The sequence below is a fragment of the Chrysochloris asiatica genome, unplaced genomic scaffold, assembly GCF_000296735.1.
Source record: "Chrysochloris asiatica unplaced genomic scaffold, ChrAsi1.0 scaffold00358, whole genome shotgun sequence".
Classification (NCBI taxonomy): Eukaryota; Metazoa; Chordata; class Mammalia; order Afrosoricida; family Chrysochloridae; genus Chrysochloris; species Chrysochloris asiatica.
Genome location: NW_006408876.1, coordinates 1488337 through 1511559, shown reverse-complemented (window position 1 = coordinate 1511559; position 23223 = coordinate 1488337). Strand labels below are relative to the sequence as shown.

General features: G+C 44.0%; 1 protein-coding gene across 1 annotated transcript in view; it reads right to left on the bottom strand.

The window, feature by feature from the left end:
* Positions 1-23223, bottom strand: part of CTNND2 (catenin (cadherin-associated protein), delta 2) — a 560917-nt gene that overhangs the window by 182811 nt on the left and 354883 nt on the right. Inside the window, exons 6-7 of the mRNA XM_006876162.1 lie at positions 15223-15340; positions 5643-5828 (exon numbers count right to left, since the gene is read on the bottom strand). Of these exons, the coding sequence (XP_006876224.1) occupies positions 5643-5828; positions 15223-15340 (304 nt within the window). The remainder of the gene's footprint in view (positions 1-5642; positions 5829-15222; positions 15341-23223) is intronic.

The window sequence follows — 23223 nt, the reverse complement described above, 5'->3', positions numbered from 1 at the left end:
ATCCTTTCAGATCAGAATGTGATACACACGAGTGGAATACGGGCTCCTGTTTTTAGGGCACTAGAACTTTGCAATAGTGCCCACATCGTGAAATAAGAGCATATGCACAGTGTCTCTGTATCAGATATGTCCTCAAGTCATATCCCTTGCTGAAGCTTGAAGGAAAGTTTGGAGGATTTTTATTCTGGCTCCACTAGACTTGCCAAGTGTCACAGTGTTTTCCTAAGGCACAGAAAAACAACTTTAGACACATACATATCTGGAACATGGCAAACCTCACAAAACACCATCAAATCAATGATCATGTCCCTCACCTGTGCTTCCTGTTAAACCCCAGCTCCCCATCTCTATCCCGGGAGGGATTTGTTATGAAATAGAGAATTTGCCATTTTACATCGCCACTTACATTTTTCTCAGAGGTGTCTTAAAGTTCAGAGAAAAAAGTATACATTTTTATAAGTACCATTTACTTAGTCACTTAGTGTCTTTTTGAATGTTATTTTAAGTGGTATTATAAAATTTAGATTGTAAATGGAATGTGCATGGTAGAAACTGTATAAATATGTGTTACAAAAAAGTATCAAAGTATCCACCATTGTATTCCCTTTTTGATGATACCATATTTTTTCTAAACTTGCAGTTTACAAAAGCTGTATATTCTACACACAGGTGACACATGTATTAGAGACGTGCACAGGTTTTAATGATAGTGGCGTATTCTATCTGTCTAAGAAGTCTCTGTGTGGCGCAAAGTGTTAACTGTTCGAATATGAGCAGAAAGGATGACTGTTTGAACCCAGCCAGAAGTACATTGAAGGATTTGCTTCTGTAAGTTTGATAACCCTATGGAGAACTACTCTGGCCACTGCCTGGAACTGACTCAATGGTAATTAACAACCCTTTTCTCCTCAGGGGTCCCTGACAGATCCCAGGCTGGCAAACACACTCGTCTTCTTCAGCAGATGGCGCTGTCTAGAATCAGTTCTCCCTTGGAGTTCCAGTGCTGAAGTCTGATGGCCCACTCATTTCTCCTTCTTCATTTAGTGTTCTGCTTGGTCTTTCCTCTCCTCCCAAGTTCTTTCCTTTCAGATTTGCTTCCCTTCCACCCGTCTTTAAACACAACATGGTTTTTACTTGTGAAAGTTAAAAAATATATTGAACTTGACAAAATATTGTAAACTGCTTTTCAAACAAGCATAATTGATATCTGTTCACATCCTCATTTTCTTTGACACTGAATTTCCTGGAAATTAAAATGATTCTTGTCTTATCCTGTTGTAGGGCTGCAGGATAAGCACTGGACTGCAAGTTTGGTGGTTCAAACTCACCAGTCGCTCCTTGGAAAGCCTATACAGGGTCACTAAGAGTCAAAACCGACTCAACGACACTAACAACAACGTCTGTGAATATAGACACTTAGCTTACTTACGGAACATTTACTAAGCATGTTGTTTTAAAGTATCCATTGGCTGAATTCCTAGTTTCAACAAAAAGTTTGTGGGAAAATGTAATGAAAAATCTCCATGAACTTTTTGAAAACCCCCCTTGTGTTCCATTGCATTTTAACTATGGCAAGACTTTGCCATCTTGCTTTTTTCCTAAAAGAATATTGTAGGAAAAAATAGAACACATTAACTCTGATAAATTTGCATTTAGACTTTTGGCAGAATCATAAAAACAATGAATAATTTCACCTTAGTGAACTGAGGAAATAGCTCCTCGATGCAATGACATATGGTGCAAAGGATAGCTTTCGAAGCCTGGGGAATGGTGTACCGCAACATTCTGTGAAGAATACTGAATAGGTGTGGACTGGGGGAAGAACAGACAACTTAGAAATGAGGGTGACAGGACATCATCTCATGTACTTTGGACATTTTATCAGGAGGGACTGGTCCCTGGTGAAGGACATCATGCTTGTTAAAGTAGGTCAGTGACAAAGAGGACAGTCCTCAGTGAGATGGACGGACAAACTGTCTGCAACAGTGGGCTCAAATACAACTGTGAGGAAGGCGCAGGACTGGGCAGAGATTCCTTCTGCTGGGTTTGCGCTGGAATGACTCAATGGCACCTAACGAAGACACTCACAAGGGACACCCGGAAGGAAGGGCTGTATTCCCGTGGGGGTAAAGTCATTCTTGGAACCTAATCAATAGCTCATCTCATCTGTCACTTGAGAGATTTAAAGTCATAGTGCATTTCTGCAGAGCTAGGGAAAAGGCTCATTATTGGTTGAAACTGCAGTGATCAGTTTGGTGCATCCCAGAGACGCCCCAGAATTGGAGCCAATGTTGGAGAGAAATGAAACCTTGGTATCAGACTGAATTCACTCTCAGATTAAAGTTTCTTTACCCCACTTGCCATCAAGGTAATTCCAACTCGCAGTGACCCTGTAGAGCAGGGAAGAACTGCCCATAGGGTTCCCAAGGCTGTCATTTTACAGAAGCAGATTGTCATATCCCTCCCTCTCAGTGCCTGGTGGGTTCAAATGAACAACTTTATGGTTAGCAGCCGAGTGCTTAACCTTGGTGCTAGCATGGCTTCTTAAAGTCTCTTTAGCTAAGACTAATGTATTCAGGAGTCCTGGTTGCACTGTGGATTGGGTGTTGGGCTGCAAACCCCAAGGTTGGTGGTTCAAACCCACTAACCACTCAGTGGGAGAAAGATGAGGCTGTATGCTCCCGTAAAGATTTACTCTCAGAAAACTTGTTGAGATTTACTGTGAGTAGAAGTTGACTCGATGTTGTATTCATAGAGTTTCCCCAGTTTGTATTCCTGAGTTACTGGGGTCCACGAGGAGACCATGTGTGCATCAGTCCTGGGCTAGACCCAGGAGCTGTTAGCACCATCACCAGGCAAGCTGGACAGCATCGGAGTTCTGCCTTCAGGTTTTCCTTTCTTCCTAGCTTTGCTGTGCTGAATCCTATGTGCAGAACAGAGCAGTAGGGACTAGATCCCACAGTAAAATGGTCCAGAAAAAGGAAGTGAGCAAAACCAAACCAAACCATGAACCCTTTGCTCTCCTGCCTGTGCTTTTTGTGTGGTTTCATATTGAAGATGCTCAGACGCCACAGTGGTTTGCTCCCTTCCATGGTTCAGTTGCCCTCAAGGGTCCGTCCCTGACTCATGCCAACCTCACACACACAAACGCTGCAGGATCTTGCACCGTGCCCGTGATGCTTCGCTATGATCCTGAGTGTTTTCACTGACTGAGTTTTGGAAGTAGACCACTAGCCTTTTCTTCTAGTGTCTTAATCCATCCGAGTTGGGAAGCTCTGCTGAAACCTTTCCTGAATCCTGGCTGTCTTCAGGACCGGGTGGCAGTACAGAGGAATCAGACAGTAGCTAGCAGAATGCCTGGCACCCAGGCAGTGTCTGGTAAATACCAGCTACTGCCCTGGGGGGAGTGGCTGAGGCCAAAACTACAGTCACTGCTTCTTAAAACAACAACAAAAACAACTGTCTTTGAGTCAACTCCAACTCACTGCAGCCAAGTATATGATCTGCTCCACAGGGTTTCTGAGACTGTGAGTGAACCTTCACGAGAGCAGACAGCCTCATCTTTCTCCTATGGAGTGGCTAACCTGCAGTTAACAGCCCAATGCTTAATCCACTGCACCATTGTGTTGTTGTTAGGTGCCATCGAGTCAGTACCGACTCATAGCTACCTTATATACAGCAGAATGAAACACTGCCCGGTCCTGGGCCAATCTCACAATTGTTGCCATGCTTGAGCCCACTGATGCTGCCGCTTGCCAATCCATCTCACTGGGGGTCTTCCTCTTTTTCTCTGACCCTCTCCCTTACCAAACATGATATCCGTCTCCAATGACTGGTCCCTCCTGATAATATGTCTGAAGTATGAGAGACAAAGTTTGGCCATCTTGGCCTCCAAGGAGCTCTCTGGCTGCACTTCTTCCAACACAGATCTGTTGGTTCTTTTGGCAGTCCATGGCACTTTCTAAATTCTCCTCCAAAACCATAACTCAAAAGCACCATGAGGCCCCTTAAATTCCCTTCCAATTGAAGGAGAAGACAGAAGACACAGCACTGATCCATGACAGGAGAAAAGGCCAGCTCAAAATTCCATTCCCAGAGGAGGAGGTGGTGATCAAAGACGCAGCAAGCGTCTGTCTCCTACATTACAGTCATGCTGAGCTGGGGCAGGCAAAGACAGAGTTGGAAGAACTACACTGGCAGTGGGTGAGGACTGCCAACAACCAGAGAACCAGAACCAAACCCAAAACCCAAACCTACTGCTATCCCGCCGATTCCCATTCCTAGCGACCCTATGGGACAGCCTGCAACTGTTCCCTTGGGTTTCTGAGGCTGGAAATATTTATGGAAGCAGACTGCCTTGTCTTCTCCATCGGAGCTGCTGTTAGGTTGCAACTGCTGACCTTATGGTTTAACAGTACAGTGCTTAACCGCCAGCACCACCGGAACTCCTCCGAGAACAAGAAATGAAAAGAAATCAATCCTTAATCGAACAAAAAGTCTTCTTTCTTCCCTTACTCAAAGGAGCCCTGGTGGTGCAGTGGTTAAGCGCTCAGCTGCCAACTGCAAGGTTGGTAGTTCCAACCCACCAGCTGCTCAGCAGAAAGACAATGTGGCAGTCTCCTTCCCTAGAGATAACAACCTTGGAAACCCATGGGGCCATTCTACGGTAGCCTACGGGGGGATCGATGAGTCGCAGTTGATTTATTGGCAATGGGTTTGGTTTGCTTTAACCCATTCAGTTGATAAAATAATGTGCTGTGATCTCAACAAATTCTTCTGTGCATTTACAATAAACTGGAAGCGAGAGAGCTGGGGGCATGAGTGAGTTTGGGGTCGTGTTCTGCCAACGGCAGGTGGAGAGTGAGTCTGTGAGACCTTCGTGGTGGTAGTCTGAGCACACTGCCACAGCTGGAGGGTGAGGGGGCTGTATCTGCACCTAATGGGGTGGTCCAGGTGAGGGGATCACCTACCAGAGGGGTCTTGCCTACCAGTGGGAAGAATGGAGGCAGCTCTGATCCCCAAAGATAAAGGAAAGTGGCCTGGTGGCCTTCACGTCTCTGCAGGGCCACCTGCTTCCAGTCACACCAGGTAACATCCATGGTGTTTGTAAGAGGTCCCTCTAGCTAGTCATCACTCTGCAGTCACCTGGACTGCCCTCGCAGCCAGGTTTCCATGGGCACTGACTGTGTTGGCACCTTTGTGGATTCTCCAATCATAAGTGGAAGATGGCACATTGAAATGTTTTAAAGCACCCTATAAAAAGGTGTACTGTTCTCCTCTGCCCCTCTCCTGACACCTTGTAAGCCACTTGGGGCACATCACCGCTGCTGGCCCTAACAAGGGACATGATAAATATGTGAACCGACACACAGAAAAATCAGGGTCAGGTCAACTTGGAGTGAGTGACTGTTCCTGCTTTTGCCATTTCCTGTCTTGGATCTGCGGCCAGACTTGGGGTGCAGGTGAACTATCATCGACAGTTCCACCCCTGATGAGAGACTCCCCCAGGGAGGAGGCAGGACTGGCCCAAGGAGCTAGGGATGTGAACCCATGCTGAAACCCCAGAGCTCCCTGCGGACACACACAGATGGAAAACCCTGACGCTGCCACTCGGGAAGGGGTTGACGGCTTGTTCGCATCACCTGGTCCTGGGATTTCTTTTTCTTCTTCTTCTTGCCCCAGCACCCGGAACTCTCTGCGTCCTTGCCGTTGGCCTCGCTACACAGCAGTCCATCCAGCTCGTCCGTGCCCATGTGCTGTCCCTGAGTGGTCTCTGCTGCGAGCCGGTAGGAGAGGTTCCTTAGGATGCACACACAGTTTTCAACGGTCTGTGGACACGAGAGAGAGCAAAGGGCAGGGGAGGAGTGAATACCCAGTGGGACTTTTTTGCTGAGAAAAACACTCCGTGTGCACACAAGCACACACATAGGTACACAGACACAAACATATATACACACACACTTACATGTACACATGTGTACAAACACATGCATATGGACATGCACTCCTCTGGAGGCTCTTCACTGCTGATTTCTACAGCATCCCTGACACTCATAGCAGAAAGAACTGAGCAAAGATTGGAAAGGTCTGAAGACGTACCTCTCTCTCCCAACGAAACAACTTCTCAGCAACAGTTACTTCTATAAACATCTATCCCTGTTGACTGAAGTTCACATGCCAATGGGGCCCGAGGGGAACGTAAACCAACCATCAGATGTTCCCAAAGTGCCCCCCCCCCCATTTATAGATGACTCCTACTTGTGGATCAGGGCTCAGGATCATAGATTGTTACCATTAAGTACCATCGAGTCAATTCTGACTCAGAGTGACCCTGTAAAGGGTTTCCGAGGCTTTAAATCTTTGCAGGAGCAGAAAGCCTCATCTTTCTCCCTCGGATTCAATGTTGTTATTGGTGTTAAATGCCATCAAGTCAGATATGATTCATAGCAACCAGGTATAGGGTTTCCGAGGAACAGTTGGTGGGTTTGAACCACTGGTCGTGTGGCTCACAGTCTAGTGCTGGTCCTACAGTGCCACAGCCCAGGCTCCATTTGTTATTGTTAGGTGCCATCAAGTCCACTCATAGTGACCCTATACAACAGAATAAAACACCACCTGGTCCCACACCACCCTCACAACTGCTGCTACGCTCAAGCCCACTGCTGCTGCCACTATGCCAACCCATCTCGTTGGGGTTTCCCTCATTTTGCGGACTCTCCACTTTACCAAGCATGTTGTCCCTCCTGATAAAATTCTCCAGCTCTGGGAAGGTGACACTAATGTTTACTGACCACCAGGACACTTCCTGGTTGGAAAAAGGGACAACAGCTACAAGCCAGGTCACCCGAGGTAAGCAGGTGCTGTGGGCACTGAAGGGCATCAGTGTTTTCACCTTTCCATGCTTTTCGAGACAGAGTTGGTAGAAGTTAGCAGTCTATGAGTACCGGCTGTGTGGTTCTGGGTAATGCACTGCCCTCTCCAATCTCAGTGAAATGGAGATGATGTAAGAGCACCTACATTTCAGGTGTGTAGTGAGGGTCAGGTGAGCTAACACAGAGATGTGTAGTAGGTAGAATAATGCCCCACAGAGACGCACAGGTGCTGATACTAGGATCGTGTGAACATGCTATGTTACGGGGTGAGGGGGGAAATACAGTTGCCTCTGGGGGAGTGGGGAGATGAACCTGGACTCTCATGGAGCCCAGTGTACTCACAGCACCATCATAAGTGGAATAATGAGGCAGGAGCATCAGCTATATGGTGTGAGAAAGTCACTGTGAAGGTCAATGATTTGGGTTAATTTGGTGAGGCCATGATCATCAGCGGTTTGTCATGTAATCAACTTGTATTGTGATTGTATATATAGTATGCCTACTGATGAAGATGAGTGTGTATATATATATATATGTATATATACACATATGTGCGTATGTACACACTTACAGATGTGTGTAGGTCAAAGACCACAGCCTTTGGTATGGGCTGCACCTCATTGTAAAGAAAACAAAAATCCTCATCACAGCATCATGACAAATGGAGAAAAGATGGAGGTTGTCAAAGACTTCATTTTGCTTGAACCAATATCAACACTCAGGGAAGCAGTTATCTAGAAATCAAATGACATATTGCACTAGGCAAATCTGTTGCATAAGACCTCTTTAAAGTGTTCAGGAGCAAAGATGTCATTTTCAGGACTAAGGTGCACCTGACCCAAGCCATGGTATCTTCAATAACCTCATATGCATACGAAAGTTGTACAGTGAATAAGGAAGACAGTAGAGGAATAAATGCATGTGAGTTATGGTGTTGGAGGAGAATATTAAAAGTACATGGACTGCCAAAAGAACAAACAAGTCTACGTTGGAAGAAGTACAACCAGGTTGCTCCATAGAAGCCAGGATGGCCAGCATTCATCTCTCATACTTCTAACATAGCATCAAGAGGGACCAGTCCCTGGAGAAGGATATCGTGTTTGGTAAAGTGGCAGGTCAGAGAAAAAGAGGAAGACCCCCAACGAGATGGAATGGCACAGTGGCAGCTGCGATGGGCTCAAGCCTAGCAATGATTGTGAGGTTGGCACAAGACCGGACGATGTTTCATTGTGTTGTGCATAAATAATGTTGCTATGAGTTGGTACCTACTTGACGGCACCTGACAATAACAACAACAACATTTATATATACTTGTGTAAACTTTACTGACTCTGTTCCTCTGAAGAACCCAAACTAAGACCAACCTGACTAGCCATTACTAGCTTTGGTGCTGGAGGAAGGACTATGAGCCAAGGAATATGGGTGGCCTCCAAAAGCAAGAAAAAGCGAAGAAATGGAGACCTAAGAAGGAACACAGTCCTTTCAACACCTAGATTTTAGCCCCGTGCCACCCACTGTAACTTCTTACCTATAAGAACTCTGTAAGAAATGTAAGAACTCTGTGTCTTAAGTCACCAAGTTTGTTCCAGCAGCCACAGAAACCGCTGAGATAAACACCTGAGACAGAGTCAACACCACACAAGGGCTTGTAGCATGGGTGCTCTGGTAGGTCTCTAGCATGCACTCTTGAGCTACTCTGCTCAGGTTCCAGTCTTGGCTCTGCCACTTAATGAGCTGAGCTGGTGGCCTTCAGCAGAGCTCCTCACAGCATTCCAGGAAGGTAGATGCCATTATGAACATCTCCATTTCCCAGAGGGGGAAACGGAGGCACAGAGAGAGCATTGTGTTTCTGGGTCCTTGTCTGTAAGCTGGGGGTACAGCTTCACAGGGCTACCACGAGGACTGACTGAACAGCTGTAGGGCTTATAGAACAGCGCCCAGCACCCGAGGGGTTTCAGAAAGCTCGTGGGAAACTCCACTGTCTTGTAATTTCATTTGTCCATGAATTTCTGAAGCCCTCATATAATATATGTAGACAAGTGACTTGCTATTACCATCAGAAATAAAGTTGGGAATTTCAGAAATGAGCAGTTCTAATCTTTTCTGATTGTGAAAGGCAAGGACCAGCAAACTTTGGCCCATGGACCAAACATACCTGCTTTTTGTAAAAACACAGACTCGTTTGCTAGTGCAGTGTCTATGGCACTGAAGATAGGAGTCCTGGTATGGCACTGTATCATAAGCACTAGACTGCTAACAACAAGGTGGGCAGTTCAAACTCACCAGCCGCTCCTTGGAAACCCTGTACAGGGTTCGCTATGAGTTGGAACCGATGGCACTTAACAACAATATAGCTTCTTACACAAGACGTGGGCCAAGTTAAATTGTTTCCGTAGACACTACTTGGTCTCAGTCTAAAATATTTATTATCAAGTCCTTTAATGCTGCCCTGCCCCCCCCCCCAAATTGTTGACTCCCATATTAAGAGCAAAATGGACCTTTTAACTTTTTTTTATGACTCAAGAAACCATGGAGAAAAAGAAAAAAAAAAATCACCAATGTAATGACGTGGACAAAATAATGGCGGAAGAAATTAAGTCGTGTTTAGTGCAAAGTTGGTTTGAATCGCAAGTTTGGTGAGTCAAGCTCAACAGTTGCTCCTAGGAAACCCTATACAGGGTCGCTATGGGTCTGTTAAGACTGTACACTTAACAACAAAAACAAGTTTTATTTGGGAGCGCAGTGGCTCCATGGGATAAGCACTGGGCTGCAAACCACAAGGTAGGTGATTAGATCCCACTGACCACACTGTGGGAGAAAGATGAGGCTATCTACTCCCACAAAAGATTTACAGTCTCAGAAACCCTATATGGGATGTTTGTGAGTCATAACTGACTCTGCAGTACTTAACAACAACAACAACAACAGATTAGTTTCGGGGCCTCTGGGTTGTACACTTCACTGTTAACTAAAGTTGGAGGTTCAAGACCACCCAGATACCCCTTGGAAGGCCTGGTGATTTGCTTCAAAAAAAATCTGCCTTTGAAACCTCTGTGAAGCACAGTTCTGTTCTGAGACACTGGGGTCGCCAAGAGTTGGAACTGATTGATGGCAATCATGTTCTTGAAGTTATATTCCTTAAGCCATCGATTGAGTAGCATTTTATGTTGAGCCTTTTACCCTGTGGCAGCCAGCCTTGAAGACTGGTACCTAGTTCCATGTAACAGATGAAGAAAATGATGTTCAAAAGTGTGGGTAACTCGTGTTTGTGCCACTTCTCTGTGGTACTGGGGGCAGCGTTGGGTCTAGCCTCTTCACTGGAGCCTAACCACTAGGGTTTAAAGCAGATACACATTTCCCTCATACCTGTTCCCTAGTGAAAGGAAGGTAACTTGGCTAGTGGGAGTTTACAGAACACAATTAGGAAACCCAGTTCTCCAGATTTATTTCTGGAGTCTGGGCCATTCTTGACCTCTCTCTCCAATCTCAGAGGTTCCATGAACTGCTAATCCCATGGGCTCTGAGTCAACCTGATTTTCTACTTCAAGCATTTGCTCAGCATCAAAGAAAAGTCCAGCATGAAAGCAGGTAAACACAGGACAATTGAGACATGAAAGATAGAAAAGTCACTCATTGGAAGAAAACTGTTATGATATTAAGTCGGAACGATGCTTGAATCAGCTCAAACTGGGTTCCCTTATATCAAAACCTTTGGAGAAAAAAAATAAAACAGTTCTTTCTCCTCCAGCTGTTCATCTTTTAACAGACGACAGCTGGGGAATAAACCCACAGTTTCTAGGAAAATGCTTTATAATCTACTTGTGGAGGGGAGATGATTAGGGAGAGGAAGTGGGGGTTGTGGAGGATGAGGAGGAGAGAGAAGACATTGAAGAGAGGTGGAGGACAGAGGCACAGGAATTGAATTTCCCCTCCCATTCAGTTTCCTGGAGCTTTGCAGTCTGCCTTGGTTTTGGGTGGGATACCAATTTGCAGGCTTTTCTCTAACGGGGTTGGGTGAAAAGAAGAAAAACACAGCATCCAGCTGATCATTTTATTTTTGACATTTGTTCCTGTCAACAGTACTTTTCTCAGTTACTCTTGGTCACTGGGGTCATTTTGACTCCTTATTTTCTATTAGAAAGGGCTAATTTGGAAGTCGTCTGTGGAGTATTTCACCATATGCTCCCCGTTCAATAAACTGTTCCAATTATCAGAGCCGAGCAGGGAGCTTGCCTAGAATCTGGGCTCTCTGATTCATTAACTACATTGGCTTTAAAGAGGACGTGTACTCATTTGTCCCCTCCAACTTGTCATCGTGAAAGCTCAGATATAGCTGAGCAGAAGGCTGAGTGGAAAATCATGCTGCAATAATAATACGTTAAAACTCAATAGCACATCCTGGTCATTGAAACACTGAGTTCACTTGTGTCTGGGCTGGGGCTGACACCATCAACCACTGCTATCCTGACTCCAAGCTCCGTTCTCTTTCTACTCAATCCCTGAACACTGCGTATTCTAACACCAGCCCAGTATCCCTGTCGTCTTTAAGTCGACTCCAACTCATGGTGACCCCTTGTATGTCAGAGCAGAACAGTGGCTGATTTTCAAAACCAGATCTAGTGCTCGACCTTTCTTTCAAGGGGACTTGGAATGGACCTGACTCTCTAACCTTTTGATTAGCAGCTGAGTACGCTGACTGGTTACACCATCCAAGCACACCTCTAACCCTCAATAGTCCCAGTTTATTCACTTTCTTCTTTGAAGGAAAATGTGGACTCCCAAGGTCTTGGAGTTCTTGGAGGCTGGTCATCCGATACACCAGAAAAACGATGGTTTTCCAGGGAGCACTCTGTCCTGGAACCTTCTCCTGAAGATCGCCATGACACCAGCAATGGCGGCATGGGCTCTGGCCCAATGGAGAGGTTGGTAGCTCTTAATTTATTATCATTTTCAGGGCCCAGATCATACTAAAGCTCTTTTGGAATCCAACTGTCTTAATTGTCTAATGCTCCATAACAGAAATATCCCAAGTGATGGCTTTAACAAACAGAAATCTATTCTCTCATTGTTGTTAAGTGCTATCGAGTCACTTTCAACTCATAGAGATCCTGCATAGGGTTTCCAAGGAATGGCTGGTGAGTTTCAACCCCTGAACCTGTGGTTCAAACCGACTTTGTGACCCAGTGTCTTATCCCACAGTGCCACATCAGGACTCAAGAGTTTAGGAGTCAAGAAGTTTGGATTCCAGACTTTTCCAAAAGGGATGGCTTTGTCTGTCAGCTCTGGAAGAAGGTCCTTGTCCTCAATCTTCCCCTGGGTCTAGGAGCTTCTCGGCACAAGGGCTTTGGGCCCAAAGGATGCACCCTATTCCTGGCTCTTTATTGGAGATAGGAGGTCTCTCGGATCCCTCCTACCTTGTTTAATCTCTTTTATGTCTCAAGAGACTGACTCAAGATAAAATCTAACCCTATAGAGTGTATCCTGCCTGACGAACATAACTCCATAAATTTTGCCTCATCAACATCCTAGAGTTCCTAGAGGCTGGGATTTATAACACATCGGATAATTACATTGGGTGACAAATTGTGGGCAATTACACCAGATCACACGTGAAGGCTAATTCTATCAGATCATATGTGGAGGATAATTACATCAGATCACATGTGGCGGGCAATTACATCAGATCACATATGGAGGGTAGTTACATCAGATCACATGTGGAGGATAATTATATCAGATCAATGTGGAGGGTAATTACATAACCCTGAGATCCATGATTTCTAGCCACATTGACACATATTTTGGAGGTGTGTAGGGGGGGACACAGTTCAATCCATGACACCATCCTAGCCAGAAGGCTTTTGTCCTAGTGCTTCAGTCTGCACCAGGGGACTTAAAAAATGTTTGTGGAAGAATTCTATTATCTCTTCATTCTAATTGCCCATGAACTTTTTGCAGTCTCCTCATAGTCTACATTCAGATGATTAAGATCCTTAGCATTCCTCTCTCAGTGGGTCTCCTTCAGCAGTTCTTTTAAAAACCATGTGTCTGATATGCTAACTAGCATCCGCAAATACTCAAGACATCTTGACTGCACACTGTCTTAGAGCTTTAATTTCTTTGTCAGTGATACAACAAAACAAAAATCCTAACATGGCCATTAAAGTCTTTCATAAATAAGGAATGCTTAAACCATTAATTTACTATACTTGGTCTTTGAAGTTTATAATAAATAGTAAATTAGTGGATGTAAACTTAATAGAGTGCCAGTGGTAATAGTAAAACAAAATTCAGAATTGGAAAAATGTGTACTGAAAAGGGTGGCATCCAGCAGATGTTATAAAGTGAAGTCTAATCTTGGTGGGGTAGGTAGGGCTCTGGCTCCAGGATTTCTGAAGTCTCTCTCAGTACTCTAATATGTAGTCAAGGTTGACAAGTGTTATGTGAAATCATCCCCATTACCAAATAATAATAGAATGGATGAAGTCACTCATTCTTGTTCTTCATCTGACTTTTTATGACTTTATGACTGATGGTTTTTGAGTTATGGTGTTGGAGGAGAATATTGAAACTGTCATGGACTGCCAAAAGAACCAACAGATCTGTGTTGGAAGAAGTGTAGCCAGAGTGCTCCTTGGAGGGCAGAATGGCCAAACTTCATCTCTCATACTTTGGACATATTGTCAGGAGGGACCAGTTGCTAGAGAAGGATATCATATTCGGTAAGGTGGAGAGTCAGAGAAAAAGTGGAAGACCCCCAGAGAGATGGATTGGCCAAGTGGCAGCATCAGTGGGCTCAAGCGTGGCAACAATTGTGAGGTTAGCCCAGGATTGGTAGTGTTTCGTTCTGTTGTGCAGAGGGTCACTATGAATTGGTACTGACTCAACGGCACCTAACAACAACAACAACAACTACTACAATTCTTGATTAGAGAGCGTGCTCCAAATCTGCACCTGCAAAGTCAAGGTTCATAGTCCAACATGAACATCACATCAACTGCTGACTCTGAGTCAGACGTTCTGAAACAGATGAGCTATGGATGGGCTTTGGCATGGGTATGTACTAAAAGTTCAATCTGCATTTCTGATGTAGAGCCAGTTGGAGACCATGGGATTAAAGCAGTGGTTCTCAACCAGGTCCACACTAGCTCCTCATAGGAAGTCTGGGAACCTCTGAAACATTTTAGATTGTTGTGGCTGGGAAGAGGGGTGTTCCTGGCAACTAGTGGGTAGAGGCCAGCGATGTTGCTTAACATCCTAGCACGCACAGGGCAGCATCCTGCAGCTATTAATTGTTGTTGTTACTAACTGCCATCAAGTCAAGCCAAATTATCATCAGTATCACTCTTGAGTAACTCTATATTGGAAGATCGCATCTATCACATAAATGGCTTTAACCATATTGGTAAAGTCAGCATCCTTGTCAGGATATCGTGAAGCGACTGTATCCATCTATATTCATGGTAGAAGAAAACTAACATAACCAAGATAAAACGTAATAGCTCAAACACAGGAAAGGTCCATCTGATTCTATTTTGACTGTGAACTCATGTATTTAATAGATATGGAGGAGGGAACATTTAGACAGCTTCATTCATTTAGACGTTGCCAGGCAGTTTTAAAAATGGCATCGGATACAATTAACAGTTGTTAAAACATAATTGATAAGAATATCATATTATTCAACTCCCAGTGGCTTTAATCACCCTTTTTCTTTTCACAGTGGATTCTGTGAAATCAAAGCTAGAGACTTGAAGGTAATGCGGCAAAAGTTGATGCACTTCTTTGGACAGACCTGTGGTTTTAATGCCTTAATACAAATTATTTCTCATTACTGATAATGAGTTACGGCTGCTACCAGCTTGCCAGGTTAGGTATGTTGTTGTTAAGTGCCTTTGAGTTTGTTCTGACTCATAGTGACCCTGTTCAGGGTTTCCAGAGCTAGAGTCTTGGGAGCTTTGTGGAAACAGAAATCTTAGCAAATCTTTACAAAGTCCTACAAAGATTTGTGGGAGCAGAAAACCTCATCTTTCTTTTGTGGAGTGGCTGGTGGGCTCGAACCATTTGGTTCATAGTCCAGTGCTTATTACATGGAGCCACAGTGCTCTGATAAACCAGGATTAGGGGCCCTGTTTAGAATCTACCGGATGCATGCAAGGGAACTTTGCATAAAAGCAAAGTATGAGGGGGCTTCAAACAGTCCATGACCTTTTCATTCTATTTCCTACAAACTTTTTGAAGGTCCTTCATATTAAACACTGCATTCATTGCCCATTGTGGTTACCCAGTCTATTCCATTGGGCACCTGTATTCCTGAACATCCTCAATCAAGGCAAAGACAACAACAGACCTTGCTATCAATCTCGCTGCTTCCCAGGGCAGACTGAATCACGTACAGCAACGCGTCTGTGAGTCCATCACATTCCCGCATCCTGCGGCGGGCCTCCTCTCCAGCCGAACTCACATTCCTGCAAAGCAAAAGGACATGTCAGCAGTCAGCAACTTCCACGGACTGTCACCAAAAGACCCTCCCTCCAGGCCTGCTTCCCCCAACCATTTCAAGGCAACACTTTGCTTGTTTTTTGCTGCCGGTGTGTCAAGAATCCAGCACAGATAATGGTTTCAAAGAATACATTCTAGAAATGGCAAACCATGGGTATCTTCCATGCAACCTGTGCAATCGAGAATGCAGAACTCCTAATGAGAATATAGTTGTGATGCACACGGATGGATGGCTTCAACAAATAAATCCTAGAAATGGCAAGCCTTGGGTAATGCAACTCACAAAATAGAGAATGCAGAATCCCTGAAGACAATATAGTTGTGATGCCTACGGACAGCCTTCAGCAAACACCTGTGGCTTATTAGTCCTGTCATCTCAGTATGACAGACATCTGCATTCTCGGGATTCTAGAGCTGCGTCAGATATCCCTGTGGCTTTTGACATTCCTAGGATATATCTCTAAAGCAATTCTTGAACCAGAGCATGTGGAACTTTTAACACATGACACTCTGTCTTGAAATCTCCATTCTCAGCATCACAGGATACGAACAATCTTTAAGGTCTCCTCATTTACAATCCACTGGCGAATTGGAAATGTTTTGATTTCAAAGGATGCTTTTTCTTTGAAACGTTTGAAACATTGCTCAAAGGGAACATTTCCAACTATGAATGATTTTACAGGTCTGAAATTTGCCTGCCTCAGAAATTTACCTACCCTCTGGCCCAGCCAGGAAAAGACTGCTGTTCTTAAGTGTCTTTGGCTTGGTTCCAAGTTTCCAAGGAGTAACTGGTGGGTTTGAACCACTGAACTCACAGTTCAACTCCACCTTAGGGTCAAGTGCTTATCCTACAGCGCCACACCAGGACTTATAAGGACACAATTAGGGCTCAGTGTGTGTGCACTGATTGTTAGCTTCTGTGTGTGAAAATTTAGTCATTGGGACATTCGTGTCATCTCTGATGGCAGAGTGTCCTAAGCACTTTCCTGTAGGACCACAAAGGCTGAGGTAAGTGGAGGGACTAAGGACTATGTTGTTGTTGTCAAGTGCCGTTGAGTCGATTCCGACCCATAGCGACACTATGTAGGGTTTCCAAGAAGCAGCTGGTGAGCGTGAACCACTGACCGTGCAGTTCAACTGGCTTTGCAGTCTGATGCATTAGCCCACAGCACCACACCAGGACTCCAAGGACTATAGGAGGAGACTTTTAATGGAAATCATGGGTTGGAAGCAGAGGTCTCCTCTAGTCCTACCAAAGGTCTGAAGTAACTCTAGTGGCAGGGGAATTGCTGAGTCCTTTGAGTTACTCCACTCCCTGCAGGTATATTATTCTTCCTCTCCTCCTCATGGGCTAGGGTTTGATATCATTGGACAACGTCTTTGGGGATTGACATATGGCCAACTTAACCCAGAGGAGATGGGTTACTGAAAGGCGGAAAGGGACTGAAATGATTTAGAGAGTGTGGGGACAGCGCCAGAAAGAATGCTGTCAAACCCTCATGTGGAAGACCTACTGACCCTTAGTCACTTAACCGCAGTGTCACCAGTGATACCAGGTGTCACTTTGTGAGTCTATGAATCGGTGACATTAGCGCCACCTTGGAGAACATGCAGAACAGAGCACATCTCTACCGCCCACAATGAGTTGACACAGGTATTTCTACTTTGTCACAACATCCCCATGCTGCGGTACTGTCTTCGCTTTGACAGGCGAGAGCATTGAGGATCAAAAAGGTAGTTTCAGGCAACATAGCAAGCGAGGGGAGACGTCAGAACAAACCCACAGATTCCAGCTGTCATGTACAGTATGGGTAGACGATAGTTTTAGGAATTAAAGTAAAATAAAATCACCCTAGTGCTAAAATGCTACCAAGTGTAAATGTGTTCTTTAGTATTTCAAACATTGTTTTAAAGAATAACTATCCTGGTGTGGCACTGTAAAATCAACAGTGGACTGTTAACCACAAAGTCAGTGGTTCAAACCCACCAGCTGCTCTTTGGAAACCCTTTGTTGTTGTTCTTAAGTGCCGTCGAGTTTGTTCTGACCCATAGCGATCCTGTATAGGGTTTCCAAGGACCTACTGGTGAGCTTGAGCTGCCGCCTTTGTGGTTCAAACCAACTTTGCAGTTCAGTGCATTAATCCACAGCACCACACCAAGAGTTCTGGTGTAGAAACCCCATACAGGGTGGTCACGATGAATCAGAACCAATGAGAAGGCACTTAACAACAACAACAACATCAGTATTTTAATGTAACACTGGGAAAGGTTATTCAATTCAAATGACCATGTTGGGCATTTGCTGATCCTACTGCTTTTGAAAAGTAAGCAAAATTCCTTAGTTCCTCAGATAATAAAACAGTAAATACTGGTAGCATTTTTATGCCAACCTTCCTTTCTGCCAGGACCCCTGGGAGAGAGAAGGCAGTAATGACTCTGTTAGGGAAAAAGTTTTGAGAGAGATATCATTATGTACTAGAAGGATGGCTTTTCTTATGTACAAGAGTAGCTTTAAGTATTGCTCCCTGAAATGCTTTGACGCTGATACAGTAATAGGTTTGTCACAATATCCTGTCAGATCAGAATGTTGGGTGACAACATGGAGTCCTTTTTTTTTAATCTGAACTTTCTGCACTTTGATGAGGTCGTATTTCCAAAAGAAGGATCATGGTATGTACACTTGAAAGAGTCTTAGAGACAAGTTCATGCCCATGAAGTCCTGAAATATCCTCCAAACTCTCCCCAGACTGATGGGAGTCCTTCTTTTGTGAGCCCTTATCAGAGGCCCAAATCAAATGCATAATGATCTATCCTATTTATACTGGGAACCAATGAACGGCAGAGCTAACCAACAGGGAAAAAAGAAAAAAAAAAAAATGCAACCTAACATTGTTGCAGACATTGTAAGTTTGCTGACATTGTAAGTTAGGTGGCATTGTTGTTGACATTGTAAGCTTGCTGACATTGTAAATTAGCATTGTTACTGACATTGTAAGTTAGCATTTTTGCTTTATTCGAGTTTCTAGTTAATTCTTATATGTTAAGTGCTGTTGAGTTGGTTCTGACTCATAACAACCCTATATAGGGTTTCTAAGGAGCAGCTGGTGAGTTTGAACTGCTGACCTTGTGGTTCAAACCAATCTTGTGGTCCAGTGCTTTATCCCACAGCACCATACCAGGACTCCAGCACAGTGTGAGATGTGTCGAGTTGGGACTGACTCATAGTGACCAACAGAAAAAAAGGTTGCCCAGTCCTTCGCCATCCTCACAATCACTGTTAAGCATGAGCTCACTGCTGCTGCCTCTGGGTCAATCCATCTCATCATCCTCTTTTTTGTTGTCCCCCCCCCACTTTACCAAGCAATTCAAGTATGATGGCCATGTGCTGTGAAGTCAATTCTGACTCATAGCGACCCTGTATAGGGTTTCCAAGGCTGTAAATCTTTACTGGAGCAGAAAGCCTCATCTTTCTCCCGTGGAACAGCTGGTAGTTTCGAACTGCTGACCTTGCAGTTTGCAGCCTGATTCGTAACCACTATGTTACCAGAGCGCTTTAATTCTAGTATAAGCTCTTCCAAATTATTAAATGATTAACAACAAACTAATTTTCTACCGTATATAAATGCACAAACTACTGAGACATAAGAAAGATGAATAGGTTAAGGTTCCAGGCGGTGAGGGACTACACACACAGGGGACAGGAAGTTGTCACTATGTCTGCAGGAACTACAAGGGTCAATATATAACACGTATATATTTGTAAAAGGAGTCCTAGTGTGTGCATACCTCTTTTTCAGTGGCTAATAAGGAGCCCTGGTAGTGCTGTGGGTTAGGTATTTAGCTGTTAAACACAAGGTCAGCAGTTCAAACCTACCAGCTGGCCCATGGGAGAAAGATGGGGCTGTTTGTTCCCATAAAAACGTACAGTCTCAGAAACTGTAATCAGCTCAGTGGCAGTTGGCTTGGTTTTGGTTTGGGCAGTAATGGCCTACAAGCCTTTGGAGTGAGGTTCTCATGTTTCATCAACAGCTCTCGAATGAGAAGATACCCATCTTATGAATAAATTTGGTTTTCACTGCCTTACACACACAATCTTCTCTTTCAGTGAATGATACAAGACAGAGTAGTGTTTCATTCTGTTGTACACCGAGTGGCACCTTACAAGAGCAACAATAATAACTCTTTCAACTATGATTTTCAACCCTGGTTTGAGTGTATGGTTTAGGTTTCTGATGAACAAGGTGAAGTACAATCATGGTAGTTGTCATGGAAACAGCAACATCCTGCTGATAGCACATTACAATGCAACAAACACCATGACTTGAACCCAGCTCAAAGTTTACGTTTCTAAATACTTATTTACATATTTACAGTGAAAGTTACTGCATATTTCACTGCTTAAAAACAAAACAAAACAAATGAACAATAACATGTGTTGACCCGGAAACAGTTCGTTTTGATCATGATCCTAAATGAGCGTGTTTGTTAGAGTCAACGTCTGATCTATCAAGTGAGAGCTCACTGCTGCTATAGTTGACCTATAGTCTGCCCATCCTAATTGAGGTGTTTGCCATGTCGAGTAAGAACTTAGTGCAGCAAGATACTTGAATAAACACAGCATGAAAACAAACACTTGTAGAGAGCAGGTAAAAAGCACAAAGATTGGGATCATATCTCTTCTTAAGAAATTATCTTCACAATCTTGACTGAAATGTCAGTTGACGTGGTAACTGGAAATGTCTGCTTTAAGTGGATTCTAGAATACTTTCATTTAATGGATACAATAGGAACAGTTTATTTGTGGGTCTTCCGTTTAAAAATATCTGTCTTCTTGATTCAAATGCAACTGGTATTACATAGCTTTATCTTGCGTGTCTCTAGTGCTGCTGGCTGCCTCATTTCTCGGAGCCTCTGCCACTTACTGTATTTACTTCAAACAAATTCAATGTATTTGGATCTCATGGGGCTAAAGTGAAACTTGTATGGTGTGTTCAACTGAACAATTATAATACTTTATACAAATGACACATTTCTGCTTTAGGGTGAGATCAAATCACAAAGAAAGCCAACGGGTGAGATCTTAGGAACCAAACTGATTTGCAATTAGCCTCTCTGTTCCTTAGATAAGGAGCCCTGTTGATGTAGTGGGTAAAGCACTCAGCTACCTCAGTTCAAACCCATCAGCAACTCTGAGGGAGAAAGATGTGGCAGTCAGCTTCCGTAAAGATTGTTGTTGTTAGTGCCATTGAGTTGGTTCTGACTCAGAGCAACCCTGTTTAGGGTTTCCAAGGAGCTGCTGGTAGATTTGAACTGCTGACCTTGCAGTTCAAACCAAACTTGTGGTCCAGTGCATTATCCTGCACTGCCATGACACTGAGAACCCTAAGAGGCAGCCCTACTGTATCGTATAAGGTTGCTAAGAGTCAGAATTGACTACATGGCAATGTGTCTGGCTTTGGGTTCTCCAAACTACTCTAATCTTCGAAACTTCATTATGGATCACCATTGATTTTGTATTGGGATTACAAGGGTTAGTCAAAAAGTTATTTCTACAGAAATCATATAAACCTTTCTAAACAAAAATATCAATATGTGAAGCTATTGTTTCCAGACATATCCTCCATCTTCTGATGGAAACACCTTCTGGAGGTGGTGATTCCATCTCTCTAAGAGGTGCTGTGGGATAAAGCACTGACCACAAGGTCAGATTCACCAGCCGCTCTTTGGAAACCCTATACAGCGTCATTATAAGTCAGAACTGACTCGAAGGCACTTAACAATGGAACAACAATACCTCCCTGACAAATTCTGCACTCTTACACCACGTCAAAATGGCAAATCTGGCATCCGTGAGGGACTCGAATCATGTGACTTTCAAATATTCTTTGAGTTTGGGGACCAAAAAGAAGTCTGAAGGGGCAAGAGTGGAGCTACGGGATGGATGGAGTACAGTTTTGCATTGTAATTCTCAAAGACTCCTCTTGCTACCCTTTAAGTACAAGCAGGTACACTGTTGGAATAGAAAAGAATTCCCCGGCACACATTTTGAGGCCTTTTTAATATTTTTACAATTTTTCAATTTTCTTAAAATGTCATAGTAAGCCCCTGTGATTGTCCCATTTTTTCTTTCCAGATAATCTATCAAGACGACTCCTTGGGAATTCCAAAACAACAGCCACCATGGCCTTCTGAGCTGACCTCTCTGCCTTGATGTGACTGGCCCAGCAGATCCCCTTGGAAGCCAATGTTTTGATTGGACCTTTTTTCTTTTGAAGCCCCCTCTAACAAGACTGAGGCAAGCATATTATTGAGAGAACTTGTCTGCAGACATTTACTGATCACATTTTTTAAAAAAGTATCGAGTTGCTTCCAACTTACAGCGACCCTGTATAGGTTTCAAAGGAGTAGCTTGTGGGTTTGAACCACTGACCTTGTGGTTATCAGTTCAGTGCTGATCCTACAGCACATTTTGTTTGGCATAAATCCATGCATTCATGAACTGAAACCTTAGTAGTAATACTTTTTTTACTTACCCTTGTATTTAGACTGTGACCTTCTCATTGCTCTAGAACCTTCTGGAAAGTGGAAAGCATGTCTCATTCATATTTGTGATCTGCACACCCAGTTTACAGCTGAGTACCTGGCATGTCCTATCTGCCCAATACAAGTTCCTTGCTGTACATGCTATTACAGGGTCAGACTCCTGACGTTCACACCTGTAGATATTATCTGGTTTGGAAATAGGATTTTCTTGGTAATGGTAGACCATACTGGAGAAAGGTTGGTTTAGAATTGATCTGAGTTTAAAAAGAGCCAAACTACACAACACAAGGAAATGCAGATGTTATGTGGTGACTGTCTACAAGCCAAGGAACTCAGGAATGCCTGCAACTACCTTCAAGGAAGGAATTACCATGGCTGAGACCCTGATTTGGACTTTTAGTCTCCAGCACTGTGAGAAAATAAGTATCTGTTCTGCAAAGCCACTCCCTTGTGATACCTCGTGTGGCGCTGTGGATCAGCACTGGACTGCAAACCACAAGGTCGGCATTTCCAACCCACCAGCTGCAGCTAAGGAACCCTAAACAGGGTTGCCATGAGTCCAAACTGACTGGACGGCACTTGACAACAGCAACTTGTGGTATTGGTGCAAATGTAATTCTAGCAGAGAAAGACGTGTGCTTTGTCTTTACGCTCCCTCACTAGTTTGGAATTCAGGACAATATCACAGGTATACCTAGCTCCATGTCTGAGTTATGTCTGTTCTTCACCCTTCATGGATAAGTGTCAGAAATCTGAGAAACAATCTGAATGCTGTGGTTTAGGTTCTGAAACTACAGCTGCCATCTTGGGTTATCCAATGCAGCCTCCGTTACAGGAGGTAAAGAAAGAAAGAACAACTTAAAGACACTGTATATTACTGACAGCAAACTGGTTTGGTATCAGATAGGAGTACTGCTGAACAGAATCACATTAGAAGCACCTGGATAGAATGTGGAACAAAACTCAAAACTTAAAAAAACAAACGAAAAACAATAGATCAGGCTTACTTGTCAGAAAGAGACTGGAAGAACCTTCAACTGTGGCCCTCAACCCTTCCTGGAAAGGAACACACCCTCCTTCCGCCAAGCAGTAGGAAGGTGTATAGGGGGAGCAACGATACTAGCACGAGATGCTCACTGTGAATGCTGAAATGGTCAATCATTCAAGATCGAAGGGGCAGGGCAACATGTACCTAAGGACAATGGCTAGAAGGGATGGGAAGGTGGGTGGAAGGGAAACAGGAGGCACAGGGAGGAAGTGGGATGACTTGTTCCACAGAGGGAATCGCAATCATTGGGATGAAACA